This window comes from Ictalurus punctatus, chromosome 12 (genome assembly GCF_001660625.3).
Source record: "Ictalurus punctatus breed USDA103 chromosome 12, Coco_2.0, whole genome shotgun sequence".
Lineage (NCBI taxonomy): Eukaryota > Metazoa > Chordata > Actinopteri > Siluriformes > Ictaluridae > Ictalurus > Ictalurus punctatus.
In genome coordinates this window covers 17,757,057-17,780,455 of record NC_030427.2, presented here as the reverse complement: position 1 = coordinate 17,780,455, position 23,399 = coordinate 17,757,057, and the positions used below count along the sequence as shown (strand labels likewise).

At 37.5% G+C, this 23,399-nt stretch overlaps 1 protein-coding gene across 5 annotated transcripts in view; it reads left to right on the top strand.

Annotated features, from left to right (window-relative positions):
- The first annotated feature begins 5,135 nt into the window (after positions 1-5,135).
- The window catches only part of igf2bp3 (insulin-like growth factor 2 mRNA binding protein 3), a 28,929-nt gene continuing 10,665 nt past the window's right edge, over positions 5,136-23,399 (top strand). Inside the window, exons 1-11 of one of the 5 annotated variants that reach the window (XR_008397264.1) lie at positions 5,136-5,967; positions 6,990-7,050; positions 12,645-12,693; positions 20,190-20,241; positions 20,430-20,493; positions 21,026-21,304; positions 21,619-21,753; positions 21,919-22,041; positions 22,161-22,296; positions 22,443-22,577; positions 22,910-22,969. Coding sequence is in view for 4 of the 5 variants with exons in the window: in XM_047159110.2 (XP_047015066.1) it covers positions 5,793-5,967; positions 6,990-7,050; positions 12,645-12,693; positions 20,190-20,241; positions 20,430-20,493; positions 21,026-21,304; positions 21,619-21,753; positions 21,919-22,041; positions 22,161-22,296; positions 22,443-22,577; positions 22,910-22,969 (1,269 nt within the window). In the remaining variant the exon portion in view is untranslated. The other 4 variants (XM_047159110.2, XM_047159111.2, XM_017482381.3 and 1 more) reach the window with 4 other exon arrangements.

The following is a 23,399-nucleotide window of genomic DNA, read 5'->3' as shown; positions in this document are numbered from 1 at the left end:
AGCTACAAATACCAGTCGATTTCAGTGCTAGACCTTCAGGTTCATGCTAGTAAGCTGACAATGAAAAGGCATGGCACCTTTCAGCACGACCAATATTTGTTTAGGGGTGTGCACACTTATGTAACTAGCTTATTGTACGTTTTTCTCCTAAACGGTTTTCTAGTTGTTGTTTTTTTTACTTTATTTGTATAATTTGCAATTTCGCATTGAAAGTGGGAAAACATCTTACATGATTTATCTCATGTATCATACTCTTACATCACAAAAACCTGCCATTTTAACAGGGGTGTGTAGACATTTATATCCAATGTGTGCCATTATGTGCATATACAGATCTGATCCCCTTCCAGCTACAATTATATCAGGATGCTTTTTAAAACATTAACAAAATAATATATTTGTGATTTTGTTATGTCACCACACAACTTAGTTTACAGGAATTTTTTTCCCCTTGGTTTAACAACATTGATGGTTTAGTCATTAAACAAAAATAAAGTAAATAAATAAAATAAACATTCTGGTTTAAATTTTTTGCTTCAATTTTATCAAACATGTAAACAGTTAATACTATTGATCTCATTTCTATTGCATCTTAGCATATTCAGTCAACCAGCCAAAACAAAAATGTATGTATTTTTTTATACAGATAAATATATTTATTTGCAATTAATTTATTTACTAGATTTATTAATTTATTGTATATTGTATAAAGCTCCTTAAAACAATAGGATTTGCTTGGACTCGTTAATAACATTTTTTGTGCGGTAGAAATTCTACATAATCATCTATATTTCAGTTTCCATTTGCAATTACCACCACACTAATTTTACCTATTCATTTATTATTGAAGCTTTTTTTAGAACAGAATGAAGTACAAGATGTACAAGGATTTGTTTAAGGTCTCAGGATTGATTACTGCAATGTAAAAAAAAAGGATATAAGAATAAAGATTTGCATGGTATTTACATTTAAATTAAGGTTACAGTTACAATTACAGTTAAAAGATGTAATTGTGTTTACCCACTTTGTAAACAGAGAAATGTTGGAAGGGTAATAGATTATTAGTTATCATTAGTTTCATTCTTAAACCACAGTCTTATATTTAGTTAGGTTTTATGCATTTTATTTACAATTGAATTATATGTATTCACTTTTTAAAAACAAAGTCTCCGTCACTGCACAGTTTATTAACATTATTTCCAATATATACATCTATTGAATTCTTCATGCAGTTGTTTGTTATGCAAGATAAATATACTGCTCAGAAAAGCTTCAGTGCTCATATTCTCTGTGACAAAGTGAGGAATTATGGGGAAATGGTTTGTATAACCTGTTTTTAATCTCAACTGAATGTGAAGTGAACAACTAAAAAGTCCAACTATTTGTTTTTACAGGTTGCACCTTATACAACATGTGATTCTTCCTACAAACTATATTAATGACCTTCCTATAAATTAAATAGCCCTGATAAGTTTTAGTTTTCAACATTTGTACCACATAATGTAACAAAATAACTAACACGTTTAAATTTAGATCTAACAGAAGTGTACAGTATCGTTTGTAGTAAACATTTACAGTTTGAAGGATTCTGCCCAATTCCAAGAGAAAGAACCAGACAATGTCTAAAATTAAACAGTCAAACTTTATTAGGCAGTTAAATTGTGTTGTTGCTTATTACAAAAGGCAGTATTTTGCTGTATAGTTTAAACAAACAGAAATAGTCTGATCTAAATCTTTTATACAGTGTATCAGTGTTAATAAGCGCCGCCATTTTCTGATTTTTAGCCTATGGATTAACTATACTGAAGTACTTCTGAAAAACTGACGAAAATATGGCAAACATCTACTCAATGAGACAATTCGTGTAAATAAATATGCAGATTGATTCCTTCAACTCCTTCTAACTCACAAAAATAAATAAATAATCAGTGAAAGTAGGCAGAAGGTTTGCGAGCTACTGAACTTTTCAGCAACATTCCCTTTCATTTGAATCAAACATGGCGCTTGCACAGAAAACATCCATACATACATACATCCGAATGATCACACCACTGGGAATCATATTACACGACTAAATCGGGGAGAGATCTTTCATTCCGATCATTTTCGAATTCAGATACAACAAGCAGTTATTACTAAAAGAGACGGTCGACTTACAAATGGGTTTACGTCCATATTCCTAAACGGACACGCAGGGGACATAATTTCTCTCCATGCCATCGGCAGCCTGTTGCTATAGAGTTCAAGTCATATAGACAATGCAAACTTAAACCGAAGTGTACACGATTATAAATACCCTAAATTGACGTTCGAACCTTAAATATACTCAATTAATTACTGTGTGTGTAACTGATATTCAGGTTTCAAACTGTTCTTCGTACAAGAATCCAATGAACAACACGAGTGCAGTCTATAGAAAATGTCAGATAACGGGCGGAGCAACGTCTACATTCCACACCCTCACACATAAACAACGAGGCACTGGCACTGCCTATATAAAAATTCCTGTTAACGATATTTAAAAACACACACTGGATAAAACAATTTAATAATAATAATAATAATAATAATAATAATAATAATAATAATCGCACACCAAAACGCGCAAGTAAAGAGGCTTCACATTATGTAAGCACCTTATTGTAAGACAAGACATACTATTTCCCATTCGAATAGTTTATGGAGAGAAAACTGTATAGAGACGTAGTTATGGACTAGAGTAAGAATTTAATAACGTTAAAATACAAACTCATCTATAAGGGAATAGATGCCCTGTCTCCTGCCCAGATTCGTATCGAATAGCAAGTAGAGGAAACCAATGAATGAACACTGCTGTTCGCGCCAGTAGGCGTGGCAAAGGGCGAGACGCCCTCTTCTGATTGGTTTTTCATACCAACCTATCAGAGCGCTTCATATGTTTCCCACTCTGTGTGTGTGTGTGTGAGAGAGAGAGAGAGAGAGAGAACTAAACATTAGCCAGTAAACGTAACACCAAAGTCTACAAAGCAGCTGTTTTACAGGGGCAAAGAGAAGAGCAAATACAAAACTGCAGTCACAAAGAAATTTTAATGGGAGATAATGAGGGGGAAAACCCTGAAATATTAAACCCCCCACCAATCAGTGCCAACGTGGGGTATGGGAAGAACTGACTAAAAAAAAAACACTCCATAGAAATTAAATAGATTCTTATTATTGATACTTATTAGCTTGCTAACCTAGCTGGTTGAATTGTAAATATGGTGCTAAATATAATCATAAATATGTAAATCACCAGACTTTCCATGATTCGCTAGTTGGTCTTTTGGCACCTTACAAGAAGAACAAACTCTTTCCAGATGAAACAACAACAAAAAGCAAGAGATGCCCACCAAATACTTTCTGACAACAGTCTTGGCGCACACGACTTTCTGTGTCATCCACGTTAGCAAACAACCAAAGAACAAAGACAAACAACAACAATTTGTAAAAAAAAAAAAAAAAAAAAAAAAAAAAAAACACACAACAACAATAAAACAAACAAACAAAAAAAACATTATTTTATAAATACATAGGAAATAGGAAAATGTTGCACTTGGAACAGGATATGCTTCTAGAGGGGAGTGTCATTTCTGGGCTCAGGGAAATGTGTCTGTCCTTGGGGACTTGAACACTTGATACTGAACACTGTCTGATTTTAATAAGGGCAGTGTGTACATTAAAATCAAAATGACAGGTAAATAACAACTTTCCCCCTTTTCTATACATATTTCTAGATATATAAAAAAACAGTGGCCCCTCCATTTCATTGTAAATCTCTGGAATACTAAGATCTAAGAAAAAGCAACAAACCAATACACCAATGTTCCCTATCCACATAACACCTCAGTCTCAGGACAAAACAACAGACTGGGTAAGAAGCATCCAAATTAGGACACAGCAAATAATACATCACATAATACATCACATCAAATAATACATCACACAAAAAGACAATTCAGTGCTGTTAGGTGTGTTATGATGATCCGATGGCACACTACCTAAGTTTCGAGATAGATAGGGAATTAGTTAACACTGGTTGGCTAGAGAGAGGAGCAGAACCAAACAATCCTGCCTGTTTGAAGAACAACCGGATATGCCCGCAAAATACAGCTAAAACAGTACTTTCTAAAACAGCTGGAGAATTCTTCAATAACCTTAGCACTAAATATGTTGAATTCAACAGCAAATATTTACAAACACTGGGGGGAAAAAAGTAATTAGCAGTGTGCAAGGTGAGTTGTACATTTACAACACAGCAGTCCTCCCTCGCCTGTGAGCAGATCCCACAGCAATACACTTTCGCAGGCCTTAAAATGTTCTCATTCTTATTTTATGACATTAATATTCACATTTTTTAACCCAAGCTTCGGTAATAAATGCATTTGTCATAAAGCACCTTGAAATGTTTCTATTCGGTTTTCTGATTATGTATGAAAGCGTGGTGTGGAATGGTTCACTGTTTCCGTTGACCGCCGTGCTTTATTTTTTTTTTTTCTTCCAAATTTTCTTTTAGGAAGTGTTATGTCTTAAAGGAACAGCATGGTTCATTGTTGGCGTACAAGAGCTGTTACAGTCTACTATGTTGGGGGGGGGGGAGACATCACTTTCCATACAGGCTACAAACGTGCAGCGGGATAGTATAGTGGGTTTCATTGAAACCGTTACTATTTTAAACAATTAAACGATACAGGGTTGTTTTTTTGTTAGTTTTTTTTAAATACAACTATTTGTATAAAACCTGAAGAAGAAGCTGCTATTCTTGTCTACTAGACTCAAATAACACGCACACGGGATACAAATATAGGCCAAGAAGCAAAGGGTAGTCTTACTACGTGTGTGGTAGCCTTTTTCAGTCCATACGTTTAAGAAAGAGTCACAAGTGCAAACCGTGTGCATTAACATACTATTTTAACTGTGTAAAATGTTAACATGAGTAAAGTAAAAACCGTTTAGAGCCCGAACATGCAGGATGTGTTTTATGAATGTCAGACCCTCCCCCTCTACCACTATACGACAGGCCTCCATAGGTTTGTCCCCCCCCCTCCCCGTTGTGTACTGTGTAGCGGGCGCGCGCCACGCCGCTTTACTACATCACTGACAGCCAATCACGAGCCAGGAAAAGAAAGTTCGCCGAGATGAATACTACAGGAGTCTGCACGGAATCCCTCAGTCCACACAGCCAGGTTTTACCTCAAATCCATTCTCTCCTTCATTACCCAGTCTCTACCCACACGCCAGTCTTTCTCAAAAGTCCTGCACTTATCCTAATTGATCAAGCGGCACTCCTCACTCACGTGGAGGAATTGATTTGCAGTTTGAACACGTGGCTCACTTAAAAAAAAAAAAAAAAAAAAACAACAAAAAAAAACGGAATAACCGTGGGGTTGTTGGTCCCATTGTCTTCCCTCGATTTTATTTGGAGGCGGCGCCCGCATTAACGTGTGACTTTTTTTTCTTCCCCTGTCACGTTGGTTAAGAACTTCGGACGAAGACACACAAAAAAGTAGTTATTTTTTCCTTTGAAGTCTGAAAACAAGAGAGGGAGGACATGCAATAAGATATTGGAGGCAGCCAGTGCGCAGTTCCCGTCCATCATAATTCTCTTGTATCTATCCAGCAGCTTTGGAGCGAGTGAGGAGAACACGCCCGCTCCGGCTGATAGACAGTGCGCCGCTCTCTCACAGCACTGCCCGTCCGAGGGACGCGATTAAAAAGGGCTTTTGCAAAACACGGTCGCTTTTGCTTTCTTTTTCTCCCCTTAACCGCGCGGCAACATGAACAAGCTATACATCGGTAATGTAAGCGAGCAGACGAGCGCGCTCGACTTGGAAACTATCTTTGAGCAGTGGAAGATACCGTTCAGCGCGCCCTTTTTAGTCAAAAGTGGCTACGCGTTCGTGGACTGCCCGGACGATAAGATCGCGATGAAGGCCATTGACACACTTTCAGGTGAGAATGGAGACTTGTTTTAATTTCGGCACGTTGTGTCCCCTCTAATACGTGCACTTGTACACGAGACGTTCACGCGCTTTGCAGCTGAAATGCTGCGCGAGGAGGGAGCGATGGTGCCTAGGTAAGTGTGTGTCGATTTGACCGGTTGGGTTTTTTAAACCACAGGTTTTCCGCGCCGAGGATACAAAGTGGCCACTCTCTGCTCGAACAGGCCACATACCACCCTTTCAATGAAATTCGCGGCGTCCTAGGAACAGGCTTTACACACAGGCAAATGAGTGTAAAATCAGTTTCAATTCAAACTCCTTTTTGGCAAAGCAGTTCCGCTGTGTGTATCTTCAATGCTCTGACTCACGTAGGCGTTCACATGGGCCTGTTTTCTTTGGTCATTGATGTATCTTTCGGATACTATGAATGTTACAAACTATCCTGGTTGGGTTATAAACCCGGCTCCATTGTTAAAACTGCATTCACGTAATCGCCGTCCTGAACGCTGACCCGCCAGGTGGCTGGGTTTGGTGGCGTGGAGTCTACTCGTAAGGCGCCTTTGATTAACACTAAACATTTTAAGGCGTCATCAGATTTATACACCGACCCTTAATTAGCTTTTGTGTGTTCGTGTGTGTAGACTTTGCCAGACTCGAATGTAGTTTCCGTCCTATTTTCCTCAGCAAGTCAGGTTTTTCCGCTGTGCTCGACTGAGGCCTGCTCGTGGTGCAGGGGGCAACTTTGTCTTCCATGTTTAACCTCCAGGAACTAGCGAGGATCTCTCGCTCTCTCTCTTTCTGATTTAGCTAATTAATTAGCAACTAATACACGATGTAAATGCCTTCATTAAGTCATTTCCATTATACATATATATATATATATATATATATATATATATATATATATATATATATATATATATATATATAAACCCCCACTATTTTAAAATGGGTATCGCTTGAAAACATTTAAATTTAAGAGTCTTGGCTTTGACTAATAAAATGTTTTTGTTTTTATTCCCCCCCCCCCAGGAAAAGTAGAACTTCACGGAAAACTTCTAGAGGTAGAGCATTCAGTCCCCAAGCGTCAAAGGTAAAAAATAAATAAATTAATTAATAATAAAGAAGCACCACTTTAACCCTGACCTAGCTTTCTCTCGTAATAGAAAATTGCGTCTATGGTCTCAAATATTGGTTGTAGTTAAATTATTTAGTACCGTAGGTCTATGGTAGCTAGTTTCAGTGTTTTCATAATGTATGTAGCATTGTGTCCTCAAATAGATTTCAACTTGGGTATTTCGGACTGAACACCACAATGAGCGAGAAATGTGTGTATGGGCTGATTTAACCTGAAACCCGTTTTTCGCCTTAGACAAATGCACGGCTGTGTGCTTTAAATAAACAACTCACTCCAAGCTGTCGGCAAAGGCCGCAAGAAATCCGGTACATCAGCATGTTAGCACACAAGGCCACGCTTTTTTATTATTTAATTTAAAAAAATAAATAAATAATAAACAGTGGTGACCATTTAAGAAGGAATTGCTTTTTTTCCTCGTGTCCCCTCTCGCTTCCGCTTGTTTGCTCATGCGCGGTGTGTGAACTCCCCATAGCCCCCACACACACACAGAAGGGTTCGAGGCCTAGTTTACGAAAAGCGGCTTTAGCTTAGGCAGGGTCCACATACTGCATTTCCGCGTACTTTGATAAAAGCACTGCTGTTCATTTTAACAGTAACGTACATGAGCGTGTGTAACTGTAAGAGAAATGCGAGCTTTTCACTCGGGGTGAATTTGAATGAATCGCGTAACAGTATTGTCTTCACGTTAGGGGAGTTGGTTTTCAAACTACAAGCAATTGGACGAAATATATATATATATTTTTAAATAAGGCTAATAGTTCTACTACGTTCACAAAACAGCTGCATAATGGTGCTAAAACGAGTTACACGTTTACAGAATGGTCCTGGGGTGATATGTTTTGGAAATCCGTACAAAGGCTAAACAGCCTTCAGTGCGAGCGCCTCCTATTAAAATGGCGAGTTCTGGGGAGATCTTGGTACAATTAAATCCAGACACACCCTGAAAAGTGTCCTATATTTTGCTTGTATGGTTGAATAGGTTTTTGTATAGATGTGTAAAGCTGCTGGACACAGGTCTTCACCGTTGTTTGATATTAATTGTTTAATTATTGCTACAATTTATTGAAATGTAACTTAACAGTGCAATGTGCCATTATCCGACTGGCCTAATTTATTTTTTTGAGTTTGTAGGAGAAATTTCAGCTTGTAGTGATGTTTAGACTGTGATGTGAAAATATATTGAGCCCAATACAGGCTAATGTGTGTGTCAGAGGTCATATATGTAAAAGTGGGTTTGGATCGTTACCTAGTATGAACAAAGTAGAGCAAGATGAACGCTGGGAAATCTGCAGCATTCCACCCAATGAGAGACGGTTTACCCACTTTGCCACACATGCTCACACAGCACATGATTCTTTGTGTGCACATTGGCTGTGATTTGTGTTTTAGTATGTAGGAGTGTGGATAGCCTCAATTTAAAAAAAAAAAAAAAATTGCCTTGCATTTTTTTCCAAATTGTGTTTTAAACTAATATATATTAGAATTGCCACTGTGGTTTAGGAAATGGCTGCTACTGGAGTCTAATTAATTTTAACATTTGAGCAGAGTTCATAGTTCAGCCTGGATTGTGTTGTGCATAAGATGTGAGATTCTTTGGAACCTAACTATTGTGGGGGTTTTGTCTTCTTTCACTGGGTCCTCCTCGATGGCTTAAATGTCCATTTTCTGTGATCTTGTACTGTGTGGTTGGGGGCAAGGTAGGAAAGGCTTCCAAAGTAGATACAAATTCTTTAAAAAAACAAAAACAAAAAAAAGTCTCACTGTGTAGGCAAAAACTTCATTGGAAACATATCTACTAATGAAATTGCAAGACATGATCAACATCTTTGTATAGTTGTAAAAGTTGCTGCTGTGCCTGTGTGGGTCTTTTTCCCCACTTCCTTTCCCAAATGTGCATTGGCTGAGATTTATTTATTTATTTATTTATTTATTTATTTAAGCTACGTTTGAGATTCTAAGAAGTGTCTTCGTGCAAGTTGCACAGAAGGTATGCAGGATTGCCTTTGATGAGCCATTTAAAGCTAAAACTGAATGATGGCTAAACATGGAACATATTCTCTCATGACTTTAGTTGTTTTGACACTTCCTCCAAATCAAAGTCTGCACATTCTTGTACTGATTGACTGTAAAATTATATATGACTTAATGTGCCTTATTTTGGTTTTATTTGTTGCTTTTAATAGTGTAGATAGGTTATGTGCATTTTTATTGTATAACTTTCTTGTTTTGGGAATTTACTGTGCAGAAATGCTTATTTTATAACATGCATTGCAACTAATCTTTGTGTGGGGGAAAAATCTGACACGTCAAATTGGTGGAAAGTTTATGGTTTATTATTGTTAAATTTCATTATTTTGGGAGTGGTACCTTTACTGTCAGGTGTATCATGTAAACCATTCCTGTAGTTAGGTGTCTTGAGTTAGTGCGGTTTTATGAATCATGTTAACACCAGGCTACACAGGTGTTTTTCATAGTTAAGAGAACTGCTCTTATGATGGGTGACATCTTGAACTTGCACATAGGGTAGTGAAGAAAGGCCACTAAATTGAAAATGGTCCTTTATACTTATATGTACATATCTTCAACACACACACATACACACGCGCGTGCACACAATTAATTCATGTCTGTAGGTGAACCCGTCACTATAGTAACCATACCCCATCCCTGGGCAGAAGGGGGCTCTGTCGGCCTGAAATGGGGCACTGAGAGCTCGCCCATCCCCTTCACACACACACACACACACACACACACACACACACACACACACACACTCTCTACACTCGCTCCTATAAGTTAATGCACCAGAGAAGAATGGTCCATAATGCATTCCCACTGTAATGCGGGTCAGAGCTGGAAAAATCATAATTCCTATTAGTTTTGTAGAAAGAGGAAAAAGTTGGATATAAATAGAAGCATAGCTTTTGTCCTGGTGGATATTTAAGATCTGGATTATAGAGAGGTCCTTGCAAAAATTCATAGTGTTTATAGTCTAATTTTAGAGAATTTGAAAGTGTGCAGTTATTTTTCAGACTGTTATCGGGGGCAATGTTTTGTAATGACCAGTTACAATGCCACACGTTTCAGAAGAACAAGTGAGCAGCACTGGCGCTTATAATCTGGACCAAGTACACACCGCATTGTAATGGGGCTTTATCTATATAATGAATATATCATAGGATTCCTCTCACAATCACATGCCCCCCTCATATGAAAACAAAAGGAGTGTTTGTGCCATCTCTTGTAGTACAGATTTTTACAAAAATTTTCATTTATTCCTTTGTGAGTTTAGGTGTAATAGGAATTCACTGACTCAACATAAAAGGAAATTTTCTTGGATGGCCAAAACCTATGTTTTTTTTTTTTTGTTGTTGTGTGTTTTTTTTTTTTTTTTTTTTTTTTTTTTTTTTTTTTTTTTCCCTCAAGTGCCCAGTTGAAACTATAATTATCTACAGATCATATGCAGGAAGTCATTTATTGTATCATTTGATTGATTTTGGTGTTTTTAACTGTATTCTATTTTTTGCTTTTAAACAAAAACGGGTTACTCTGCCCACTATGGTAATTGTCTGCATGTGTGTATTCTGATTTAAAAAAAAAAAAGTTTCACACTGCAAGAAAAATCAAAAGCATTTCCACTGTAACTGTATCAACACACATTTTGTTACTTTCCAACATTTGACCAGGGCCAATGAGCCTTTAGAGTAACTCTGGCTCTTTCAGACTTCTGTTGATGCACTTCATTTATGGACACATTCCTGGACAAAATAGGAAATAATACTTAAAAGCAGTTAATGACTGCAATTTCACTGATTTATAAACCCCCCCGCGACATTTATTAAAATTATTCTCCTCTGCTGTCCGTAGTGTTCTCATAAGAAATGCACAGAAACTGTGTTCAAGGCAGGTTTCATTTGTATCCTATTTTGGACAATGCCCTGTCTGCATTCATTTATCAAATACAGATGAAAATGTGCAAACACGCATAGTGTTTGAACTTGGTAGTAATGTGGTGCTGACAAATTCAGACTGTTCAGATGTACACATTTGTGGATCCGCAGCCCGAGATACCACATACAACTGGGAAAACACTCTAGCCCAAAGCTTGAGACCATGCCACTCAAACAGCAGTTTATATAAAATTTTGCCCTGTTAACACATTTGTCTAAGTAAAAATGTAGCTAAATGTGACACCCCCCCAAACAAAAAAAACTCTGCATTGTTGGCTCTGACCATTGTCACCCTGTTAGATTTTGTCTAAAACCTTTTGATTATTAAACTGTTTGGACTTGATTGGCCACCTACATGGTTTCATTTTACAGAAAAAAACTTATACTTTTTAGAAGCTTGTTTTTATTGAGTTTAAACTTTATCTAGCTAAGCTGGTTGTTCCTATTTACAGTAGAGGCCTTACAAGGGGGAGTTTAATCTTAAAGCTTCCTAGAGACACATTGTCTACATTGACACTAATAGCCTACAGTATACATTGTGATCATTGTCTATGTAAATGCTGAACACAATATGGGTACATGAAATCTGATGGAGTGACTGTTCATGTGCTTCAGACTTTTATTGTAGATCATCAGGATTACAACTGTGTGTAAATCCTCTAAATTTGCAAATAAATGGTGTATATACAGAGTTCATTTTTAGCATTTAGATGTTGTTGTGCTCCCTTATCCTCACTACAGGTGTTGGCAACCAACCTTTGTCCTGTTTTGTACAGTAGTGGCAGAGTTGACCAGGTTACGTAAAGAGGCTGGAAAAAAGAGCTATCTGTTGAATTCTCCTGTATTTTTATTAAATGTTAAATTTAAGTTAAATGTTACTTAAATGTTTGTTTTTTTTTTTATATGTATGAGCAAAAAAAACCAACAACAAACCCAAAAAGCCTGGGTATATTTTCCATCAGACTGCCTTCAGTTTGATCAGATGTCTTGTTTCAAATGCAAATAGAAATATATTCAGATATTTTATGACTATTTGACATGTTGGTGTATTTTAACATCTACTAATGTCCTATGGAAAATATACTCATCTTTTGTTTTTCCAGACAAACTTTGCCTTGGTCATCCATTCATGTGCTATTTTATACCTACTGATAGTGTTTCACATGAATCCCTCTTACTGCTTTCCATAACCTCACACCTTTTTGTTTTATTCGGTCATTAGGTAAAATATTTTAAATAATGCCTTTCTCTATTTTTAAATAAACAGAGGACCAGACTGTTTTACAGTTTTAATTACTTTTATTAGGTTCATTTAATTGCTTTATTCTACAGTGTTGCAAAACTATTTTTTTTTCTAGGCCTATTCAGAATGTAATTAAATCTGTTTAATCAGAACCTTTTTGATAAATGTTGATTACCATTATTTGATCATGACTTGCTCTCTTCCCTTAAGCTGCTCTAAAATATTTGTTTATGAAAACATAAGATGCTTCTTGGGCATTATTTTGAGGAATAAATGTGCATGCTGTGTTGTGGTAATGTCGTCATTACTTCCCTCCGAATTTAAACCCTGTATTCTTTCTTGGAAATTTCTTTCAGGAGCTGTAAACTGCAGATCAGGAATATCCCACCACACATGCAATGGGAGGTGAGTATGTTTGTAATTTGGAAGTATAATGAAAGTTGGAAATATGATTAACTTTGATTGATTTAAAAAAAAAGATGAATTTGCTCAGTGGATTTTATCATAAAACTGCCTGGGTGTGACCTAGTCTTCAAATGCTGTCACTTGATGGACTTCCCTCTGTCCAAGACTCTTGACTCTTACCCAAGGTTAGGACTGGCCATTTTGCATTAAAAGGGGTTAAATTCTGGTACATGGTAGGGCTGCACCATTATGGTCAAAATTATAATCACGATTATTTATCATGATTATTCATTGTTTTTAGGGACAACATATTTTTATTGCACTTTCACATTTAAGTAAACTGCTTTCACCTCCATGTTGTGCTACATTCCTGTTGATGTACAAATCTTTGCATCAAATTAGACAGGCCCTTAAAGTGCATCATCTCGTAGAAGCAAAATATAAATAAAAATTGTACCCAAAATATAGGCTAAGTAAAAATAAATATTCCATCAACCAAATTAAAATATGCAATCCAATATAACAATATGAAACCAACTGAAAACAATTCAGGTGTATGCAGAAAAGGCAATAACAGTGTTTACAGGAGGAGAGGCGCAGCCAAATCACCCAATAGAGTGGCACAGGAATGACGCCATTTTTGACCAGAACCCGGAAGTTAGCATCACACCGGTTCCCTCGACAAAATCCCAATACGGTGTTCCCATAGGCTTTTGGATTACTGCAAAAAAAAAAAAAAAAAAAAAAAGCTGTGATCAACGAAAGTTTACAATACTGACACCATTTGTCCCTCTAGATAATTTTCACAAATGAACACAACTTTTATGGATTTTGGAGCCTAAATACAATTGCCAGAAATAAAAAAGCTAACTGTATGCTATAAACAAACTACACCACAGTCGCTTGACTTCAACGTCACCATCAGAGAGCTTCTGAGAACTTTTCTAAACTTCATTTAAAACATTTTCCATAATACGGATTTACTCTGAAGGAATCTTCATTTTCTTCACTTTCCTTTTTTTTTTTTTTTTTCTTTTTTGTTTTTTTTTGGAATTGTGCACTGCATACCTGAACCAGTTTATTTGCAAAGACTTTTCCTATTCGGCATGATGTTAAATTGTCCCCGACACCGTCTGTAGCCTCATTTAGCTACTTGTTGGTGTCGTGATTTGCCCTCTGAAACCCAGAGCGAAGCTGGCAGCGAGAGTGCTAAAATGCTTCTCGTTTCTGTGTTCTGGCATTACAAAATTGTCATCCCTGAGCTGCTCTATGGTGACTGGCTGTAAGTTTAGGAAGTTTGATCTGCAGCGGAGTTTTGTATGAGCAGAGGACAAACTTTAAACATCAGCATCGTAGTCAATCATATTCATGTAATTGTGGGCAGTCAAAATCGTAATCGAGATCAATATTCGATTAATTGTGCAGTCCTAGTACATGGTCATTGGATGTTAATCACCTGCATATTAATTTCACTACAGTATAGGGTTGGTGCTATATAGACAATCATTTGAATACATTAATATCTTGAAATGACTTATCATAATGTATTGTGTTCTCTTAAATTGATGGGGGAAAAAATTATCAATGCAAAATAACCGCACGTATTCCTGACCGATTTTGTGGCATACCTTGCAAATGACTGTTTTCTGGTCAGTGTTTGATTTGTTATACCCAAATCACATCCAAACAACAAAACCTCCCTTTTTAGGCACAAGTTCCTCATCTTTTATTTGGACTAATGCCTGTTCTGTTTTGGGGTGTTTTGCTCGGTCACATTCTTCAGTAGTGGTTTTGTTACAGCAAACCACTAGTAGCTCCTAGCGCCGACAATAGTGACTTAAATCGGCTGCCAAAAAGTACCTTTTGCGACAGTGGCGATAGACAATATAAGAAAATGTCTATTGATACTGTATTGCTATCTCGCACAGCCCTACTGTGACTTGTACTGGATCTGAAATTTTGCATAACACATTCATAACAGAAGCCACTTCCATTCAGAAATGTTGATTGTTGCATCAACAGTTTTCAATTTCTGCAGTTTAGATTAGAGCATTTGTTAAAACCAAGAACCAAAAGGAGGCTATATATTGATACCTGTGGCATGTGTTTACTTCTGTGTACCAAGTAGTGCATAATTCTTATTGAGAAATTCATTATGGTCTGCTCTGAAAATATTTACGCATTTCAAAATACTTGTAACCAGCAGCTTTTATTGTAGCCAAGTGACCACACTGGCTAATTAGTGCACTGTAAAATTACAAAGAGTTTTTGTTGTAGCCTTAGTAAGGCTAAGGTTTTATGTAGTGCATTCAGTTTTTACTTTTTACATACATAAAACTGCAGCTCCTTATATTTTATATATTTGGTGTCCAAGCCTTATGTTTGTAAAAACTATTTGACACTGGAACTCTTGTGATGGCTGACAGTAGAGAAATTCTGGATTAAATTAAGACATGGTGCTGTATTTAATCTTATTCAGGTTTACATTAAAATATAGCCAATTTTGAGCCGCAGCATTGATAGCACTGTTTCCCAATTCTGCTGCGATACACCACTCAGCACACCTATCTCAATGCTTACGCTAATTAAATAGATGTGCCAGGTGGGATGTTTGGCCAATTTATTTTGCAAAATTATTTACAATATTACATTAGTTCCTTTTACAATGGAAAGGAGGTAAAAAGGTGAACAAGTAATCCATTTCTTTTTGTGTGACTACTGATAAATTGAGACGACTTTTATTTTCACTTGTATAACAAAGCACTCGGCTCCATAAACGTATCTGGCCCACAGAGTGTAACCCTTATAGGACCACAGACTCAGCATACTGGCATTTTCTAACCCTATCTTCAGTTTCAGTTCATGAATGTAGTAATACTAACCCACACGATGCATTGTTTATCAGACCAGCTTGCATTTTCGTATTATTTGTTTTGTGATTCCAGATCTTAAAAGACAGGCATTATTCCCAAAATTCTTATTCTCAATATCCAGATTGTTTCCTGATAAGATTTTAGCCATGTGCAAATGCACTTGTAGTCAAATGCATGTCCAGTCGGCCAGACTGAATTCTGATTGCTCGGTTAAGTGTTAATATGCAAATCAGCTAATTAACTCAAGTGTTGGGGGTCATCTTTTAGGTGCTTTTTATTTATTTATTTAAGGTGGTTGCATCCAAAATCTCAGTTTTGGGGGCATTTTTAATATGTTTATCTCCAACTTCTGCATTTAGAGAGCATACTCAGCACTTTTTTTCCTTTTTTTTGGGGGGGGGGGGGGGCGGTGGGGGTGGTGTCGGTTATGAAATGTGGCATTTAGAAACCTGCATTTGCACTTATTACATATAGTTAAAATGTATCTCAGACCTCTTGAGGTGGTGAGATCATTTAAATCCATCTTAAATGCATCTTGTGTGAATTTACAATTTTTACAGTATTTGGTTAATTTGAATCAAATATAATCCTGACACTCAGGATACTGAGTGTTTATGAAATTTGTAAATAGTGTAGATTCATCGAAAACGCAGGGGGCAAATGGGTTCATTTACATTGCTGCTAGTGATTTGTCAGAGTACTGTAAATTTAGTATCCCATTTTACTCCAAAGGCAGCCATGTTTCTGTGTGAAGTATTATTACTTGTGTCCAGTAAATGCAGGACTTCATTTGATCACCAGCAGAAATCACTAGAGATGAGTAAAACACACCTAATTGTCTTGAAAGGCTTGTGTATTTACTGAATATCTAAAAGATTTCCTGTTTGCAAATGAAGCAGTCTAAATATTTGCTTAGTCTCTTTTGTATTTTGTATCAGTTGTGTTCAAGTAAATGTCGTATGAATTTTTATAAATTCTACATTTTGGTGTCTTCAGCATATAAGCTCTGGGGGGGGATTCATAAATGGATCAAAAGGTTTTTGCTGTACTGTAAAACATTTGTGTGACCAGAGTTGTAGCTCTAGAAATATTTTATAATATGAATATTTTTAGAATAAGCTGACCAATAACTACCTGGTCTGCTAGTATTACAAATGGCTCAGCTTTGAAGAGGAAAAGTGTTGATCACTACCAGGTATTCATTCCATCCATATGTTGTGTGATGTAAATGTCATTGACTTGAACAACTAATAAATATATATAAAATATTTTAGATACATAAAATGATTTGATTCCTCCACTAGTCCCTTTGGCTGCTGGTGCATCACTTAACATGGTGGATTTATGCTGAATTTGAATTGCCTCGGAAGTGGGAAATCTGAGCTTGGTATGAATTTAACCTCCATTCAAGCTATAAATTGGGGGGAGCTCATGGACACCTCCGTGTGTGTCTTTTTGTTAACAAGAAGCTAGCTAGCTAACTGTGGACTGTGTAATGTGTTGTAGTTTATACAAGTGAATATCGCTGTATGCTGATTGACCAAAAGCAAAAACTTGTGTTTACAGTATACCTCATTTAAAGGTAAGAAGTGCTACATTGTTTACTGTTCATGCTTTGAGCAGTCATGTTGATTTGGCCAAGGTTGAATTATGAAGCATATACCTGAGTAATATAGAGACTTAACTTCAAACTTGTGTTGTGCTTGAATTGTGTTAATTGGGTGTTTTTATATGAACGGGGATGGATAAAATGTTTGCAAATTTTTTCTCTAGTGATCATTAATGGTTGAAGTTAAACATGATCTAGCTGATTGTTTTTTTACTGGGTATGGTATAAGTAGGATTCACACTTATTTCTGTGCTAAATAAGCATAGATCCAGATGCCTTTATGCATATGCCACTAGGACCAGGCCTAGTTACTATTAGTTGGAGTTGAGATTTTTGATCCCTTGTTGCTTAGTGTCTGAGAGATGGATTCAGGGTCGTGATCTGGTTCTATATCTTGACATGAGTCCTTTTCAAATGGGTTGTTCTAGTGGGGCATATCAAGTCTTTGTTTATTCCCATTTTAACAATGCATTCATCTAGAGCTGCAACAGCTAATCGATTATGAAAATTGTCAACGAATCTCATTATCGATTAGTTGGTCTACGCGCGGCACTGAGTACATTTACTCACTACGTTACTTCTGTTCTGAAAACATGCTTCGGACAGTAAACACCAAAGTTGATTCCAAAATGACGTACTGTACACTTGCACTATGCAGGTCTACTCTACCGTCTAGTGTGAATTTTCTAAAGGTCACCATCTCATATATCACTAGTGTTTTTTTACTAACCGGAAATTTAAGCCACTTCCTATTTGATGGTACGTAACCTCATACGCATGTAATGCGCCACCACTAGCTTTAGCCTAATACCCAGAGTCACAGACAATGACTTTCTTCAGTTTATTGTTTGTCAACATTACCTTTTGTTCCCAACATCACCTCACTCACCATCAGACGGAGGCAAAATCGTCAAATGACTGAGGAAGAAAGTCCTCTAAGGCAGGGGGACATTTAATATTAAACACTGCAGAGATCAAACAAGTGATTCACAAGCACAAACTTATGTTTATATCCACCATGCTCCACTATGTGTAAGGGGTTGGGGAAACGTGCAAATTTCTTAAAAGGTTTAGTTTAATTTAAGTTTGTCATGTTGTATTTGTGCGCTTGCAGTGTAACTTCTGTAGTTTATTATAACTGAAGTGATCTATTAATAACAAGGCTGCGTTGCTCCTCACGCGCGGTGTAGACATGGTGATTAGAGTGGGAGCACGAGCAAGATCTGTAATATCTAAAACACTATGATCAAAAGTAAACACAAGTAAAGTAATATTCCTAAAGGCAGTGAGTAACAGAAACCACAAAGTGCAGTGAAAGTGAGTTTTATTTATTAATTTAGGATTGTAGTTTAATTCAGTGCTTTTTGTGCATTCATAAAATAATGAATAAATACTATTTTATATATAACATAAACTTAAACCGATAAACTTTATATATTTATTATATTCATATTTATATATGAATTAATAATATATTTGTGTGTTTTGGTTCTTTTCTGTTTTGGACAAACAGTTGTGTAAAGTTTTAGTCTGAAGTTTATATTTAACACTCAGATTGTGGATTTTATTTTAAATAATCAAAAAAAAGATACTGAAGTTTGTCCCCCCAAAATCTGATTAGCCGAAAGAATAATCGGCCAACTAATCGATTATGAAAATAATTGTTAGTTGCAGCCCTACATTCAATGAACAATCAGTCGTGGTTGTTGAAGGGAGTTAAGGAATTGAAGCAAAACATCTGACTTCTCATCCCATAATAGCAAAATGTGTGCCTGGATCAGAAAAATGAACATGGTGAGAGAGCTGCTCTTTGACCATCAGAAGCCAGTAGCATCTGTGAAGATGGTCAAGACTGAGCACATTGCCAACATGGTCTTGGGTCTAAACTGTGATGCACAAAATACAGATTTTATAAAATTGTTTTTGGTATTTTTTGTGTATAATTTGTAATTTAAACTATTGATTTTCAAGCCAAGACCTTCAGAACGATGCTTTTTTTTTTTTTTTTTCTTCTTCATAGTTTTTAAAAAAAAAAAAAATTTTTTAAATCTGCTTATCTGTTTACTGAAGTGCTTGAAGAGAGCAAATATTTAACTTCATGCAGTTTTAACTCTATTTTTCAAACTTGACCAATTTAATGCGGTTATTGAATAAACTACCCATCAATTTCACATGTAGGAATAAGTCCATGGCCACGCTGAGAATTTAATCCAGCAATGTGAATATTCACTTTTTACAGCATGGGCTTGTGCTTTAGGATTTTGTCTGGAGTATGAGCTCTTGTTGAGGGCTTGTGCCATCTGTGGGTATCTGTATGTGGGATATACTGCAGCGTAGCAAAAAGGCCCCCTTTTCACTTCCAGTGTTTAGGCAAGATCAGTCTGGCTTGGATTATAACCCACTGCCCCTGTGCACTCGGAAGTCTCTGCTCTCCATGTGTGCACTACCCCACCCCCTATACACGCAGCACCAACCAACCATTGGCATGCTTAAATAATTGACTGACTGCTCATGCAGCCAATGGCAAGAGATTTCCATAGTACGGTTGGTGTCAGCCAGTAAGAGGATGTGAAGAGGAGACCGGAAGTGGGTGTGTATTGGTAGACGTATAGAGGGGGGTGTGCTTCTATGCCTGGAGGCATTGCTCCTCCTGCTCATTCTTTGACATAAAACTGCATGCTATTTTAGACTATGCTAAATAGCATACCAATACAGCACACCTAAAGTATGTCACTGCTAAGAAATATTCATTGTAAAAGTTGCTCAGTGTCGTATAAGTGACTGTCAATTTGAGTGTGACGTGCACCTAAAATCAGTGAGAGCTACAGACAAGCCTCCAGTCATTTCAGCAACTAATCACACACAAACAAATTGGGTGCTTAAGGAAGAGCTGGCCACATCTTATTAAATGTGGGCTCAATAATTTGATGTAATTAATACTATAGGCCAATTTGTCACTCACTTCCTTTTGCTCGGTTACACTCATGCATTGTTTTTCTTGTTTCTTTGTGCAGGTATTGGATGGATTATTAGCTCAGTATGGCACAGTGGAGAGTTGTGAACAAGGTATCTCTTGTCTGTTTTAAATCTAGTTTTACCTTTTTAGAACTTACTTTCAAGCTAACTCCACTATTACAGAGGTCTTTGACCCAGACCTATTTGTACTATCAGGATGTGTTTTGAGCACTTCTGTTATTCGCTCTGGATACGGCTATCTGCTAAATGATTTAAAGTAAATGTTTTTCTGTCTGTAGTCAACACGGACACGGAGACAGCCGTAGTAAATGTGCGTTATGCAGTTAAGGAGCAGGCCAGACAGTAAGTACTCCCCTTTCTGTGTTTAGCTAGAGCACTCCATGTGTACAATGTGTGAAACCTGTAGCTGCTTCATTTTACTGCTGCCATCTAATGCCAGATCAGAGTCATTGCAGGACTCTTGGTGTTCACTACAAGGGTCTTGTTTGTATAATATTTTAACCATATATTTACTCACCAGTCCTGCCTAGGTTACTGATTTTATGTTTATACCATGTTTGTTGCATTTATGCTGTTATTGCGTAGCTTTTTATGTTTTAACTTGCTGTCAAATCCCCATAACAAGAGGATGTAAGAGCTTTTTTTCTCCCCAGTGGGCACAATCTTTAATTGCACATCCTATTTTTAATACAGTATCAAATTGATATTGAGGTGTGCTAATAGCAGATGCTGATCTTCCCAGTGACCAAGGCAACTACAAACTTGGAGCAGTCAAATGTCAGAAAGCATGATGGTGCTGTGCATTTAAGGAAAGTTGTGTTCAGCACGATGTCCTGTCCACCCACACACTCAATTTTTTCTTCCCTGTCTTTAGAGCAGTTGAGAAACTGAATGGTTTCATGATGGAAAGCTATGCACTGAAGGTATGCTACATACCAGATGAATCTGTGCTCTCCGATCCCCCGGCAGTGGGCAGCAGGAGAGGAGGGGCCCCACGTGGTGCACCACGCCAGCCCTCACCCCCTCTGGGTACCCGCCCTAAGTTGCAGTCTGACATTCCACTGCGCATGCTCGTGCCCACCCAGTTTGTGGGTGCCATCATTGGCAAAGAGGGTGCTACCATTCGCAATATTACCAAACAGACGCACTCAAAGTAAGTATGATTTTGGGTTTGTGTTTTTATAAATATTTGTGCATGCACAGGTGTTGCAAGCAAATTTATATAGTTCATTGTCTATTTCAAGAGCCACTAGTGATTCTGTTGGTTCATGTAGGATCCTTTTTTAAATTTATTTTTGATATATATAATTTTTTTTTTTTTTTTAAGAAGGGATATTTTATTTGCTCATCTGCAGACATAAGTATTAAGTAATGAATAAAAGTAATAAGATTTAGCACTAGAACATAGCTCTGCTTTTTGACAATGTCTGAATGTTGTGATTTTCCCCTCCCTATACAACCATGCAGAATTGACATCCATCGTAAGGAAAATGCAGGTGCAGCAGAGAAACCCATAACAGTCCATTCGACTCCAGAAGGCTGTAGCTCTGCCTGCAGGAGCATCATGGAGATCATGCAGAAGGAGGCCCTAGACACAAAAATGTTAGTTGCTCTTATATACTCCCACCCACAGACACTAGCTGAGAAGCTGACTAGCTTCATTTGATCAATTGCCCTCTTGCAAATCTTTATGCATAATCTTTTTGCATTTCCTCTCATCATGCATTTGCTGTCCCTCCATCTGCCTTGTTTGTATCTCCTGTACAGCACTGAAGAGATTCCTCTGAAGATTTTGGCTCATAATAACTTTGTGGGGCGACTGATTGGAAAAGAGGGTCGCAATTTGAAAAAAATTGAGCAAGACACTGGGACCAAAATCACCATCTCACCGTGAGTGGATTTGTAAATAGTACTGGTGTTTTTCATGATGTTGTAATTGACTGCCCAGCTGAGTATAAATGATGCTGAATATCCTTGAATAACAAGTAAACTTTCAAGCTCTTCTCCAGTCTCCAGGACCTGACTCTGTATAACCCAGAGCGAACAATCACAGTCAAGGGCTCAACAGAGGCATGTGCCAGAGCTGAAGAGGAGGTCATGAAGAAAATCAGAGAGGCCTATGAGAATGATGTGGCTTCCATGAATGTATGTTGGGAGCACAGTCTCTACTTTTACTTGTCAAGCAGAAAACAAAAAAGCAGCACTTTTAAGTTGTGTTTTTGAAACGGTCACTTTAAAAGGTTGCGCTAAATGATTAAGATGTTTATTTGTCTTTTTGCATGTGTCGGCAGCTCCAATCTAATCTGATTCCTGGTTTGAATTTGAATGCTCTGGGTCTTTTCCCGGGTGGGACAGCAGCAGCAGTATCCCCCTCTATGGTGCCAGGACCCTTTTCTGGACCACAAGCTGGATACCCATCCTTTGGGGTAAGTGTGAGTGGGTCAGTACGTTTAAGTCTGATGAGCACTGCATGCTTTTACTTTGTTTTAGTCCACTGTTCTACTTCGATGAAGGAGCATATCCTAACAGTAGTAATGCCAATTTTCTAGTTCAACCAATTGGCATGTTACAATAATCTTAGTGAGCCTCACAAAAGGTGTGGAAATTGAAGCAAGAAGCCATACTCTCAATACTCCAGAGACCATGGAGTATTTGTGCTCATTTGTGATGGAGTGTTGCGGTATAGTTGTGTTAATGTTTGCAGCAAGAATGCACAGGCTGGCAAGTGTGCCTGTGTTAATGCGTGTTTCTCCTGTAGTGCAGCGTGTTTCCAAGTGAGGTGCCGTTTTGGTCCTCCGGTGATAGCCCATCCCTCTCTGTAAGTCCCCCAAACCACAATGCATTGCACGGCTGCTGGCCGCTCTCTACCTGATTGGCTGAAGGGTGCAGTTATTGGCCTTGGCTTCCTTTGTTTCTGTGGCCTATGAACTGGCATAACTTCCCCAAGTAACGACGTTGCATAAAATACAGCCTGTTAAATTGTATGCTTTTCAAGTGCTGTATTTGTTTATTTGACCTGTATGTGAATAAAGTTGGACCAGGTGATGCTTTAACATGGGCTACCTGCACCATCAGAATACCTTGAACTGGTGACCTGTGTGGGGGGTTTATCTTGGGCAGATGCTGGAGACTTTTGATTGCTTGATAAGGCTCTTATTAACATACTCATTATAGCAATTTATGTATTTGAATATGAAAGTTTGGCTGCAAGTAAAATGTATGCAACCAGTCATGTGACTGCTTTGCCT